Source organism: Ranitomeya imitator, chromosome 3, assembly GCF_032444005.1.
Source record: "Ranitomeya imitator isolate aRanImi1 chromosome 3, aRanImi1.pri, whole genome shotgun sequence".
Classification (NCBI taxonomy): Eukaryota; Metazoa; Chordata; class Amphibia; order Anura; family Dendrobatidae; genus Ranitomeya; species Ranitomeya imitator.
Window position 1 is genome coordinate 141,229,986 of NC_091284.1, and position 14,405 is coordinate 141,244,390.

Genomic DNA, 14,405 nt, shown 5'->3' on the forward strand with positions numbered 1-14,405 from the left:
CTTGCAGCTTCAGAGTGGGTCCAGCATTGGTCCAAAAGGATCAGTCTTCAGGCATGCACTGCCACACCTCACCCCTGATTTTTAAGCATGAACCTATGAGGCTGGGGAGCGTTGCACTCCTGAGCGAGAACATTCCTTTAATACTGGTTTTAAAGTTTTTTTTTTTTTTTTTAATAATTTCCATTTGACTAACTTGTGTATTTATTATAGGATGATGATGACTTGGATGTAGATCAAAATAAAAACAGGAAAGGTCGTAGGAAGGCTGCTTATGCTGGGGGGTTAGTCCTGGATCCAAAAGTTGGTAAGATCTTTTTCTGCTAAATTTAAAATCCATTCCACTCTCTTATTTTTCTTAGTATGATTTTATCGTTTAAAGTGTAATTCCCAGAATCACATTATTTTTCACAACGCACAATAAATGCATACCTATTGTTTCTATACAGACTAAGGACTCTTTCAGATGTCAGTGTATCCGGTTTGACATTTTTCGCACATACAGAGGTACTTACACATGTAGACCCATTCAAGTTTATGGGTCTGGGCACGTCATTGTGTTTCCATGGACCATGTGTCTGTGGGCAAAGCATGCTGACATCCATTTTTTAACAGCAGCACGGTCTGTGTTATAGAATGGAGGGGTACCCACGTCGTATTTTTTTAATTATTTAAATAATTTTAAAAAGTGACGTGAGGTCACCCCATTTTTGACAACCAGCCAAGCTAAAGCAGACAGCTTAGTGCTGGTATTCTCAACCTGGTAAGGTGCCATTGGTATTGATTTCCACCAGCCTAAAAATATCAATCTGCTGCCACCCAGGAAAAGCACATCTATCTGATGCGCTAGTTCTGGCATTCTCACTTGCTCTGTGGTGGTGGCAAGTGGGGTTCATATCTGTGAGGTGATGTCCCTCTGTATTGTCTGATGACATTAAGTCCAAGGCTTAGTATTAGAGAGCCGTCTATTAGTAAACACACAGCAAGTATAAAGTCCTTTATTTGAAATAAAAACAAGACGCAGTTATACTCGCCTAACACCCGTTCCATTGAAACCCTCTTCTGTAATAAAACAAAAATGAAAAACAATAATATCTCTCACCTGTCCGTCGTTCTGTTCCACGCCGTAATCCTTGTCTGGGGATAAATAGTTTTCAACATAGATGGTGCCAAGATGCGAATGTCCAGTCTGAGAACCACTTATGAATGAGCTGCTGCAAGTGCAGCATCAGTGAGCAGAGAAGAACTCATTGATGTTACCGTGGGTCACTGAGGCTGCGTTCCCAGCCAGGCTGAACTGCAGTGACCTCAGCACCGTGAGGGAAAAAAGAAAAAAGTGTGTTTTTCTCCTTCGCCTCATTGGGGGACACAGGACTGTGGGTGTATGCTTCTGCCGCCAAAAGGCTGACACTAAGTAAACTTGAAAAAAAAGTTAGCTCCTCCTCCATCGTATACACCCTGACGCTGGCTACCAGAGACTCCAGTTTATGCTTAGTGTCTCAAGGAGGCACACCTCTGAGTCCTGTTGGACTCCATTTTTCAACAATGAATTGAAGGGGCGACGGATCCTTTTGAGGGTCCGATCTCCCCAAACTGTCAACGGGCAAGCACGTGCGATTCCATATCCACGTATCCTTTCCTGCTACGTGGGATTCTTTACCGGACTTGGCCCTGACCACCCTAAGGTATTGAGATCCTGGGCTGTACAGGTGCCCTTAGACGTCTGTTTCCCCCCTGGATTTTCTACACCCCGGCTCTGCTGCAGTGATAGATGGGGTGGTGGACGGTCCCTCTCCTTATCCTGGGTAGATAACAGAGATGGGGTTCCTGCACCGTCTTTTTTGCTTTCCCCCTCGCTCTGCTGGCATCTGCTCTGGGGGGGCTCCTGACAGGGTGCTATAGGGTTTCTCTTTACCTGACTCTGCTGGTACCTTGAGACGGCAGGGGCTCTCCATTGCCGCCGACGCCATTTTTTCTTTCGGCGGCCGGTTCTGCGGCGCTGTAGTGCGGGTCTCAAAATGCGGCCGGCGTTGCTATGCGGCCGGTGCTGCGTTGCGGCCGGCGCCGCGGCGCTACGGTACTTCAGGCGCCGCGGCGCTAAGGTGCGGCTGGTGCCGCTCTGTCATCTCCAGGTGCGGGCCGGGCAGCACAGGGCCCGGGCTTCCGCCCAGCAGACCGCGCCATTAGGCTTCTCCCCTTCCGGCGCGTCCACTTCTGGTTCCGCCTTTCCTCTCTGGGGGGGGGGGGGGGGGAATTGAGGTCCCGGCTTTAGGCCTACTACAGGCCGCAGCGCTGTATGGCGGTCCCGCCCCCTATCGGCCCAGGGGGCTCTGAGGAAGATAAAGGCAGCATCCTTTTGTTCCGCAGCGTGCGTCTGGATCCGTTGCTATATTCTTGGGGACACAGGACTGGGGTAAGTGCCTCTTCCTCCAGTTGGCTGAGGCAGTATTTTTTTGTCTCTGGCCCTGGGTATAGCTTTACGGATCATTATGTCTAGAAGAGTTAAGTCTCACACGGTTCTATTTACCGGTTGTGTAGATTGTCGTGCCCCATTCCCGCACGCCCAGAGTAATCACCGCTGCGAGGCCTGTGACTCTGAACGCGCCCAGGAGCCCCCCCCCTGCCAGCTCCCCAGCAATCCCTCCGGCTCCTGCCCCTCATGATTCGGGGGCAATCCATGGCGTCCCTCACTGAAGCAATCAAATCCCTTCAGACCCCGGCAGTCAGGGCCAGCAGTCCATCTGTCTCGGAGAGGGCCTCGGGGTCTCAGGAGCCTTCGGCCTGCAGGGGCCGCGCTCGCACTAGACAGACGCCTGGAAAGCGAATTTGCACTGCGTCGCCCAGGCCCTCAGGTGCTTCCGCATTCTGGAGCTCTGTCTCCCGTTCTCCTTCCCCGGCAGAGAACGGGGAAGTTGAGACAGACTATGAGTCTGAAGGGTCCCTTAATTTTGAGAGTCCTGGATTTCAGGAGTCGGTAGATAGCCTCATTGAGGCTGTCAATCAGTCCCTGGGGATAGAGGATGAGCTCGCATTATCCTCAGATCATAAGGTCTCGTTTAAGCGGGCCAAACAAACCCATAGGGTATTTTCCCCTCATCCGGAATTTGAGGACCTGATTCGCCGTAACCGGGAGCACCCGGACAAACGTTTTTCAGGACAGAGGGCTCTGAAAGCTAGGTATCCCTTTGCTACTGAACTTTGTAGTAATTGGGCGGAAAATCCTGCTGTGGATCCTCCGGTGTCCCGTTTAGCCTCTAACACATTGCTATCTCTCCCTAATGGCTCGGCAATTAAGGATCCTACGGATTGTCTTATTGAGAGCTTGGCTCGCTCCGTTTTCGAGGCTTCAAGTTCGGCGCTTTTCCCTTCTTTCGCGGCAACCTGGGTTGCTAAGGCTATGATGTCTTGGTCTGAGTCTTTAACAAAGGCTTTTCAAGAAGGTGATTTGTCAGCAGAATTGGCGGAAATGTCTTCTCAGATAGCTCTGGCTGGTAGTTATCTGATTAATGCATCTTTGGATGCTGCAGATTGTGCCTCTGCAGCTGCGGCTAATGCTATTGCTATTGGAAGGGCCCTCTGGCTAAGCACATGGGGGGCTGACTCTACCTCTAAAAAATCGCTTACTACTCTACCGTATCAGGGTGGTCGCTTGTTCGGTGAAAAACTGGATCAGCTGATCTCAGATTCCACAGGAGGGAGGAGTAAGTTTCTTCCTCAGCAGAGGATTAGACAGCCTTTTCGCTGCCAATTTCAAGCTCGTTTCAGACCCTTTCGCAATGCTAGATGGGCTTCAGCATCGAGTTCTGCTGCGCAGGGTCGACCCAATCAGGACCGAGACGTTTGGATCCCCTATTCGGCCATCCAGGGGGGAAGAATGCGTTCCCAGTCAACTAGATCCAGAGGATCTAGGACTCAAAGGTTTTCGGCCAAGTGACTGGAGGCCTCCTCGGAGTGCCTCCAACAGAGTAGGCGGACGTCTACTGTTGTTTCACCAGGTCTGGCGTCAAGTAATCCACGACCGGTGGGTGGGGGAGCTCGTATCTTCAGGTTACAAGATAGAACTGGTCCGTCTACTTCCTCCCCGGTTTTTCCCATCCCGTCTTCCCAAGTCCGAGTCCCTCCGACAAGACCTGTACAACTCCATAGAGTCCCTTCGTCTCAGCGGAGTAATTTCTCCTGTTCCAAGGGAGGAAAGGTTTCAGGGCTTTTATTCCACTCTTTTTGTTGTCCCCAAAAAGAACGGAACGGTAAGGCCTATTCTAGATCTAAAACTTTTAAACAGGTTTGTCCGTGTTCGTCACTTTCGGATGGAATCACTCAGGTCTGTCATCGCCTCTGGAAAAAGGAGAGTTTTTGGCCTCAGTAGACATTCAGGATGCTTATCTACATATTCCCATCTTTCCGCCTCATCAAAGATTTCTCCGGTTTGCCGTAAACAATCTACACTTCCAGTTCACGGCATTACCCTTCGGGCTGGCCTCCGCTCCCAGGGTGTTCACAAAAGTCATGTCTACTGTGGTGTCCATTCTGCACTCCCGAGGTATAGTTGTCTTGCCATACCTAGACGATCTGCTGATCAAGGGACCGACTTTTCAATCTTGCAAGGAAAATGTCGGCAACACTCTGGACACCCTTTCTCGTCTAGGTTGGCTGGTAAATTTAAGGAAGTCATCCCTACAGCCATCTCGGAAGATCTCATTTTTAGGCATGATCTTCGACACCTCTCAAGCCCTATCAATCCTTCCCCAGGACAAGGTCCTAGCCCTTCGGCGGGAAGTGAGGAATCTTCAACAACCGTGCCCTCATACGATTCGGTCGGGCATGAGGGTGTTAGGAAAGATGGTTGCAACTATAGAGGCGGTTCCTTTTGCGCAGCTTCATCTTCGACCCCTCCAACAAGCAATCCTATCAGTGTGGAACAGAAATCCTCTCTCTCTCAACCGCAGATTTCGGTTGTCTCTCCAGGTCAGGCAGGCCCTCTCTTGGTGGCTAAACAACTCATCTCTACTCAGGGGGAAGCCCTTTCCCCCAACCAATTGGTTAGTGGTTACCACAGATGCCAGTCTCCTGGGTTGGGGAGCGGTGTTTTTTCAACACACAACTCAGGGACGCTGGTCTCCTCGGGAATCAGATCTCCCCATCAATATCTTAGAGATTCGAGCAGTTCGGCTAGCCTTGTTACATTTCCACCATCTTCTGGAAGGTCGCCCTGTCCGAATTCAATCGGACAACGCCACAGCGGTAGCCTACATAAATCACCAGGGGGGCACCCGCAGCAAGGCAGCCATGCAGGAGGTAAAACAAATTCTACTCTGGGCAGAGAGAAATCACTCTGTGATCTCAGCAGTCCACATTCCGGGCAAAGAAAACTGGGCGGCAGATTTCCTAAGCCGTCAGGGTCTAGCCTCCGGAGAATGGTCTCGCCATCCCGAGGTTTTTTTTCAGATATGCCATCTTTGGGGGACTCCGGACGTGGATCTAATGGCGTCCAAGATGAATGCCAAGGTGCCCAGTTTTGTCTCTCGGTACCGAGACCCCCAGGCAATCGCCATGGATGCGCTGGTACTGTCTTGGAACCAGTTTCAGCTCTCTTATCTGTTCCCTCCTCTGGCACTGCTCCCGAGGGTAATCAAGAAAATCAAATCAGAGAGAGTGCCGGCCATCCTGATCGCTCCGGATTGGCCACGACAGACCTGGTACAACTTCTCGCCGGGGTTCCTTGGCGGCTCCCCGATCGGCCGGATCTTCTATCTCAAGGGCCGATCTACCACCAGAACTCAGAGGTCCTACGTTTGACGGCCTGGCCGTTGAATCTTGGGTTTTAACTCAGGCAGGGTTTTCTCAAGAAGTAGCTGATACCATGATCAGTGCACGTAAGTCTGTCTCGGCCAGGATTTATTATCACACTTGGAAGGTGTTCCTTTCCTGGGGTAGAGAGCGCGGGCTGCCTCCTCTACGTTTTTCCATTCCAAACATTCTAGCCTTCCTTCAAGCAGGACTGGATTCTGGGCTTGCTCCAAGTACCCTTAAAAGACAAATTTCGGCTTTATCAGTCCTTTTTCAGCGCAAGATTGCTACTAATCGTCAGGTCAAGACTTTTTTCCAGGGAGTCGCTCATAAGGTCCCTCCTTATAAGACTCCTTTGGAAGCTTGGGACCTTAATCTGGTCTTAAGGGCTTTACAGGTCGCTCCTTTTGAGCCTCTTCAAGATATTTCTTTGTTGTTTCTTTCTTGGAAAGTCGTATTTTTGGTGGCCATAACGTCCATAAGACGGGTATCGGAGCTGGCAGCCCTTTCTTGTCGTCCCCCTTTTTGCGTTTTCATCAGGACAAGGTAGTGCTTAGACCAGCACCGTCTTTTTTGCCGAAGGTTGTTTCATCATTCCACATCAATGAAGATATTGTTCTGCCCTCTTTTTGTCCGGCACCTACGCACCGTGTAGAAAAAGCTCTCCATACGTTGGATCTGGTGAGGGCTCTGAGGAGGTACGTTTCCCGAACGGCGCCTTTTCGCCAGACAGATGCTCTGTTTGTCCTTCCGGAGGGTCGCAGGAAGGGATGCGCGGCTTCTAAATCTACCCTGGCCAGGTGGATAAGGGCGACCATTCAGGAGGCTTATCGCACCATGGGCATGACGGTTCCGGCCGGAATCAAGGCTCATTCGACTAGAGCAGTGGGGGCTTCCTGGGCCATTCGGCACCAGGCTTCAGCAGAACAGGTTTGCAAGGCTGCGACCTGGTCTAGTCTACATACGTTTGTCAAACATTATAATGTCCACTCCCAGACCTCTGCTGATGCAAGTCTGGGTAGAAGGATTCTTCAAGCGGCAGTGGCGCATTTATAGACAACCATTATCTGGATGTCTTTTACTGGTGAGTACATTTTTCCCACCCAGGGACTGCTTTAGGACATCCCACAGTCCTGTGTCCCCCAATGAGGTGAAGGACAAAGATTTTTGTGTTACTCACCGTAAAATCCTTTTCTCCGAGACGCTCATTGAGGGACACAGCTCCCTCCCTGGTAGCCTTATGGCTGCTTTGGTTATATCTGATTACATTAGCCAGTAGGATCTTTTCTAGACATAAGTTTTCTGTATTTATGCTGTTATATTATTTTTTTGTGTTTTGTTCTCCTACTGCTTTTTGTACCAAACTGGAGTCTCTGGTAGCCAGTGTCAGGGTGTATACGATGGAGGAGGAGCTAACTTTTTTTCAAGTTTACTTAGTGTCAGCCTCCTGCGGCAGAAGCATACACCCACAGTCCTGTGTCCCCCAATGAGCGTCTCGGAGAAAAGGATTTTACGGTGAGTAACACAAAAATCCCTATTTTTTTTTTTTTTTTACATTTTATTTATTTACTTCAGGCGGTGGCTGTACTCCCACCAGCCACCGCCTGCTCTCACCGATATCCGTTGAATCCAACTGAGTCTTCCCTGCTACCGCTGATACTGTCGAATATGTGAGGTCCATAAAAAGACGTATTTGTGGTCACTAAGGGGTTAATATTTCTTAAATAAGGGTGATGTTTTATGAGATCATTTGATATTTAGTGTTAAATTAAGTGATACTTTTGCCTTAACCCCTTAGTGTCCAAGCCATTTTTGACCTTTATAACCAAGCCAATTTTTACAATTCTGACCACTCTGCTTATGAAGTTATTACTCTGGAACGCTTCAATGGATCCCACTGATTTTGAGATTCTTTTTTTCGGGACTTATGATACTTCATGTTAGTGGAAAAATTTATTTGATATGAGTGGCGTTTATTTATGAAAAAACTAAAATTTTGAAAATTTTGATTTTTTTTGAAAATTTTAAATTTTTGTGCCCTTAAATCAGAGAGTCGTGTCACACAAAGTAGTTAATAAATAAGCTTTCCCACATGTCAATTTTACATCAGCACAATTTTGGAAACATTTTTTTTTTTGTTAGTGCGTTATAAGGGATAAAAATTGACCAGCTATTTCTCATTTTTCCAACAAAATTTACCACCTCACATTTGAAGTGAATTTGAGGGGTCAATATGACAAAAAATACCCAAAAGTGACACCATTCTAAAAACTCAACCCCTCAAGGTGCTCAAAACCACATACAAGAAGTTTCTTAACCCTTCAGGTTATCATCTAGATGTATGGTGAGCATCTTGAACCACCAGGTGCTTTATAGAAGTTTATAATCAAACTAAGAAAATTTTTAAAAATCACATTTTTCTGCAAAATTTTTCTTTTAGCCCCAAATTTCTCAAGGGTAAGAGGAGAAAATGGCCCTCAAAATTTGTTTGCAATTTTTCGAGTGTGCTGGGTGAAAACTACTTTTGAGGCATAGTGCAAAGCTCAAAAAGGAAGGCGCGCCATATTATAGTGCAGATTATACTATTATAGTTTGAGGGTGCCATGACCCACTGAGAGAGCCCCTGAGGTAGCAGAACGCCTCATAAGTAGAGTTGAGCGAATTTGCTCAGGTCCTAGCTTATTCTGCAAGCTATAGCACTTACCGTATAAGGCCGGTTTCACACGTCAGTGGCTCCGGTACGTGAGGTGACAGTTTCCTCACGTACCGGAGCCACTGACACACGTAGACACATTAAAATCAATGCATCTGTGCAGATGTCATTGATTTTTTGCGGACTGTGTCTCCGTGTGCCAAACACTGAGACATGTCAGTGTTCGTGGGAGCGCACGGATTACACGGACCCATTAAAGTCAATGGGTCCGTGTAAAACACGTACCGCACACGGACGTTGTCCGTGTGCAGTCCGTGTGCCGTGCAGGAGACAGCGCTACTATAAGCGCTGTCCCCCCCACTGGTGCTGAAGCCGCGATTCATATCTTCCCTGCAGCAGCGTTTGCTGTAGAGAAGATATGAATAATCGTGTTTAAAATAAAGCTCGATGTGCCCAGCCCCCTCCCACCCCCTGTGCGCCCCCCCGCTGTTATTAAAATACTCACCCGGCTCCCTCGCTGGCTGGCGCTGCTTCCTGTCCTGGCCGCACCTTCTACTGTATGAGCAGTCACGTGGGGCCGCCTATTACAGTCATGAATATGCGGCTCCACCTTCCCTAACAGTGGGTGGGAGGCGGGTGGAGTCATTGATCTTTACTTTAAACACGATTATTCATATCTTCTCTACAGCAAACGCTGCTGCAGGGAAGATATGAATCGCGGCTTCAGCACCAGATGCAGGGGACAGCGCTAAACTTTAGCGCTGTCTCCTGCACGGTGCGTGTTGTACCCAGTGGGCACACATGTGCCACACTGATGTGCCACAGAAACGCACCGGCACACTGACACGGATAATTCCGGTACCGATTTTTCTGGTACCGGAATTATCTGGATGTGTGAGACTGCCCTAAGCTGCAAAGGGAACCCGGCTTCCTGGGTCACTGCGGCTGATCAGCTGTCCGGGTCCGCAGCTGCATGTGTCACGGCTGTATGACCGTCAAGACCCATGCTTGGAGAGCCTGTTTGTTGGACTCCCAATGCATGTGACGTAACTGTCACACAGCCGAGACACATGCAGCTGCGGAGCTGGACAGCTGATCAGCCGGAGTGATCCAGGAAGCCGGCACTGTTTGGGCGCATGGCAGAGCTCGTAAGGGAAGGAGCACAGTTTTGGAATGCAGACTTTGATAGAATGGTCTGCGGGCGTTATGTTGCATTTGCGGAGCCCCTGATGTACCTAAACAGTAGAAACCCCCCACAAGTGACCTCATTTTGGAAACTAGACCCCCCAGGGAACTTATCTAGATGTGTGGTGAGCACTTTGAACCCCCAAGTGCTTCAAAGAAGTTTATAATGCAGTCGTGAAAATAAAAAATATATTTTTTTTCCTCAAAAATTTTTTTTTTTAGCCCTTAATTTTTTATTTTCCCAAGGGTAACAGGAGAAATGACACATCGCATTTCTTTTTTTTTTTGCGGCTGCCATTAAACGGTTAATTACCGGCGATCGCAAAACGGGTCGGTAAAAACCGATCCCGATCATGTTCTTTGATTTCTCGGCTACCCCCGGCAGCCGAGACCCCAAAGATTTGCCGGATGCCGGCTGTCCGGCTCACTGCACATGCGCCCGCCATTTTTTTTCCAGAAGAAGATGGCGGCGCCCATGGGGAACCACGAGGAGCACTGGGGGACACGGGTAAGTATTGCGGGGCGATCTGGGACCCCATTTCTCTGTCCTCTGATGTGCGATCACATCAGAGGACAGAGAAATTAAATGGCAAATTGTGTTTTTTTTTTTGTTTTGCGGCCTCTGTTAAACAGTTAATTACTGGCGATCACATCCCGGAGGTCTGTAAAAAAAAAAACAAAAAAAAACAAAACGACCTTAACCTCCGGCAACCAAGACCCCAGAGAAAATCCGACTCTGGGGGGCGCTATACACTTTTTCCCTTACCTACTGCCGTTAAAAGGCATATTGGCGGTCTTTAAGGGGTTAATTGTGTTGCAGCCTCTTGACTTTCAGAAAAAGTGTATATATACTGACTGACCATGCCACACTTAGATTGCACACAGGTGGACTTCCTGTCACTGAGCATGTGACTTATGAAGGTAATTGCTTGCACCAGAAATTTTTAGTAGTGAATAAATATCCACATGCCAATTTTTAGTTATTTCATCCCATAAATTATGCCAATATTTTTCTCACTTCACCAACTTAGACTATTTATTGCTGATGCATCACACACAAATCGGATTACAAAAATGTGTAAACACAGGTTGTAATGTAACCAAATATATAGAAAGCCAAGCGGGTGAATACTTTAGCAATGCACTGTATGCATGTTCCTCTTATAGTGTAAGAGTGCTGTGACACATTTTACATTTTTACTATATTCCATAATGAATAAATGCCTGTTATGACTCATTCCCACAACCATATTTTTGCTCGGAGTGCAGTCCGTAAAAAAAAAAAAAAAAAAATCAGACTGCACTCGGCCCATTTGGATGCAATATGTATAGCATACGTTTTTACGAATACATTGCCGTTTTTAACAAAGGAAACTGTAGATGGTCTTGTAAATTGACTACTGTGGTAAAAAATCAGATTGCCCACAGATGACAAGCAAAGAAAAAAAACGTTGCCTGAATTTTTGGATGAAACGCTGACTATTTTTTTATACGCTCGTGTGAACCCGGCATTAACGTCATGACTCTTTTCTTGCGTGGCTTTGGGTTCTCTTTTAGGCCGGCCTTACCTTTATAGAATTGTCATCAGTCATTAGAATAATTTTGTAATTTCTGTCTTCCTCTTTAGGGTTTTATGACAAGTTCATTTTGCTTCTGGATTTTAACAGCTTGTACCCCTCCATTATCCAAGAGTATAACATCTGCTTCACCACGGTGCATCGCACAGCTGCTAATGCTCAGAACGCTAAAGAGGTTGGTGTGCTGCAAAGTGATCGTTGGCACAACCATTTCTACAAGTGCGTGTGCCCAAGTATTTCCATGAAATGGCTGCATTTATGTAAATGATCTTCTCTGCCGAAAGAAAGTAAAACGTATCAAACTATGCAGAAACAGACTAGAGAATTAGCTTGTGTGACGTGCAACATAATGACCTGGACTATCATGGTAAAGAATGAAGCGTATGGTCAGTCTGCATACAATGCAATGATTTCTCTGTACTGCAATGTGTCCTCAGCACTTGTTAGTTAGGGACCGTCATTAAGAGCTGTGCCACTTCAGGTGACATGCTTACCTTATATGCCGCGTGCAGCTTAGCAAGCTCCTGCCTTAAATGACAGACCCCTTTTCTGCAAACCTGCCATAAGCAATGGGTTAATTGTGCTGCTACCCAGTTGATCACAAGTCATGTTTCCCTTTTATGAATAAAATAGCTAGGGCTTCTGGAAGCACTGTTAGATTCAGATTTTTCTTTTTGGCTGCTTTGCGTCTTGCAGGATAATCACACATTTGAGCAGGGACAGCGGTTTAGGACAGATTATAGCTACGAGAGACTAGCAGATGCTGCTGCTTGAGATGCGATTTCCCAGAGAAGGAAGCAGAATTAAGGATGGTCTTGCTTATTGCATTTTTTTCTGCGTTGTTGCAGGATGAGGATCAAGATGAGATTCCAGAGCTACCTAATTCTGATCTAGAAATGGGAATCTTACCTCGGGAGATCCGGAAACTAGTGGAGAGAAGACGTCATGTCAAGCAATTGATGAAACAGCCCGACCTCAATCCAGACGTGTACCTGCAGGTAATGATGAGCTGGGGGCCTGCTGGAGGATTTCATGTCCCCATTCCTGGGCTGATTATGGCATTCTTGGCAGTGCTGCTTATGTTTAGTTTGAAATATATTAATTGTATATAACCCTCAAAATACACTGATGTACATCATCACAGGCATGCACGGAAAGTCAGTGATTATTATTAATATTGTGCAATATATTATTAGGTAGATGTTTAATTTTTACTCTTAAAAATAGTAACAAGATTTGTGGAACTCGCCGGCTTTGCTATAACATTTTGTATGAAAGTTCTGTATCCAGATCGGAATTACTATTTTTTTCTTCTCCTTTTAGTTGGACGTGGGTATAAGGGTCATTGTCGGTCTGTAGTACGTTATTTCTGAGAACAGGTCAGTCACTTTCCCGTTTGATTGCTTACTTAATTTTTGTTCTACTTTCAGTATGACATCAGACAGAAGGCTCTGAAGCTCACTGCCAACAGCATGTATGGCTGCCTGGGCTTTTCTTACAGCAGATTCTATGCCAAGCCCCTGGCGGCTCTGGTCACTCATCAAGGGCGAGAGGTAAGCGTTCCCTGCCACGGCATCTTATGACTGTCCACTGCGCCTGCTGTAGGGTAATCCAGCGACAACAGCTGATCGTATCTGTCACATGCGTGCCGCGTCTTCCCAGTGTTTTTCTTTGTGTCGATGTTCTTGACCTCTGTTCTGAACACGTTGGGCGTTCTTTAACTAAATGTAGTGGCAGACCAATTCTAGTAATCTAGTTTATAAAGGGGTTATTGTAAAATTTAATGTTTTTACGTTTGCTTTATTTATCCCAATGTATTAAAATGTAAGATGCACAAGGCTTAGGAGCCGTAACAGTGACAAGGTGTGAAGAGAGGGGAATGTATGATAAGGAATCATGGCACGACGATAAAAGTATTTATTCTGAGTGCCAGGTACTGTAATAAGAGCCGTGCCCTCCGCTAATCTCCCTGCTGTGGTGTTACACGTGATGCACTATTTCTGCAGTATTACTTGTTTTTATTATTCGAATATACAATTGCTATTTTTTTTTTTAAGTTTCTATAATCACGTGCTTTACGGCCTGCTATAAATCTAATGTGCGTTCCACAGAATTCCTAGGTTAATATGTATGTTAGAGACTGAGATCTTGTGACGGGAGTCGTAGGTGCCTGCTTCTGCCATGTCCTCTGCCGGCTGATGTGCCGGATCTCTCGGGCTGGAAGGTTCCCGCAGCAGAGGTGTCACTAGGTGGCGATAGATACTATGAGATCATTAAACAATTAACAGATTTCATGCATCTGAACTTTTGTTTTCACTGTTAAGGAGTCTTGTAATAAAGTGTGAAAGGGCCCCAATTAGTTTTTGTTTTTCTGCCCCCTTCTCTGAGTTAATTGGTTGACTCAATCAACATTTATTACAATATCAGCAACTTTTGTTTTCTGGGTATTTTTTTTTTTAAGCCTCCTCTGTACAAGCTTGTTACATAAATCTCCCCAAACCTCGTGTATTGGATGTGAAATGTAATTTGTGGGACAGTGATGACCGTTACAGCATATATTGGGAAGTGCTTTAATTTGCGTTTTCGTTTGGTGTAATATACCAGACTAGCGCCGTGTGGAATGAGGGAATTTTTGGTTTTATTGAATTCTTTTAGAGTTTTAATAAGGGTGGTCTATGATACTGAAATATAAATCGGCTCCACCGAGCCCCCTTGTTCTTTCTGATCTCTGACCATGACTATTCATGTTTAGGTTATTGTAGTAATCAATATGTTCGAGACTATATGATAATGCAGCTGTGCCCGACTCGCGGATATATGCTCCGTCCTTCCATCTGATACATAATTATCGTTTCATAATTTGCCAGCAGATTTCTGGCTTGTTCAGTAATGGCTGTAGCTATCCTATTCCCCTCTGTAGATTCTGCTGCCAGTCTTGGTTCTTGCAGCTGTCTTCCATATTTTTTCTCTTTAGTTGTCATGTATTTGTATCCCTTTATTTATTTGGGGAAGGAAAAATAAAATGTACTTGTTACCTGAAATCATTTTCTTATTGAATAGTTGAAACTTTTTATCTCTCTTGTTGCTTGGAGGCGGCTCTGTCACCACGCCTGACATGTTTTATTTTAGGAGACACTTACTTTCCTTGACATTATTTTGGTGCATTTTTTTAACTGCACTTGTGCAATTCCTGTTATTCCTCCTGA

The 14,405-nt window shown here is 46.3% G+C and overlaps 1 protein-coding gene across 3 annotated transcripts in view; it reads left to right on the forward strand.

Moving 5' to 3' along the window:
- The window catches only part of POLA1 (DNA polymerase alpha 1, catalytic subunit), a 557,049-nt gene that overhangs the window by 125,359 nt on the left and 417,285 nt on the right, over positions 1–14,405 (forward strand). For all 3 annotated transcript variants that reach the window (XM_069761539.1, XM_069761540.1, XM_069761541.1), the window contains exons 22-25: positions 211–304; positions 11,250–11,374; positions 12,048–12,197; positions 12,630–12,752. In XM_069761539.1, coding sequence (XP_069617640.1) covers positions 211–304; positions 11,250–11,374; positions 12,048–12,197; positions 12,630–12,752 — 492 coding nt within the window. The remainder of the gene's footprint in view (positions 1–210; positions 305–11,249; positions 11,375–12,047; positions 12,198–12,629; positions 12,753–14,405) is intronic.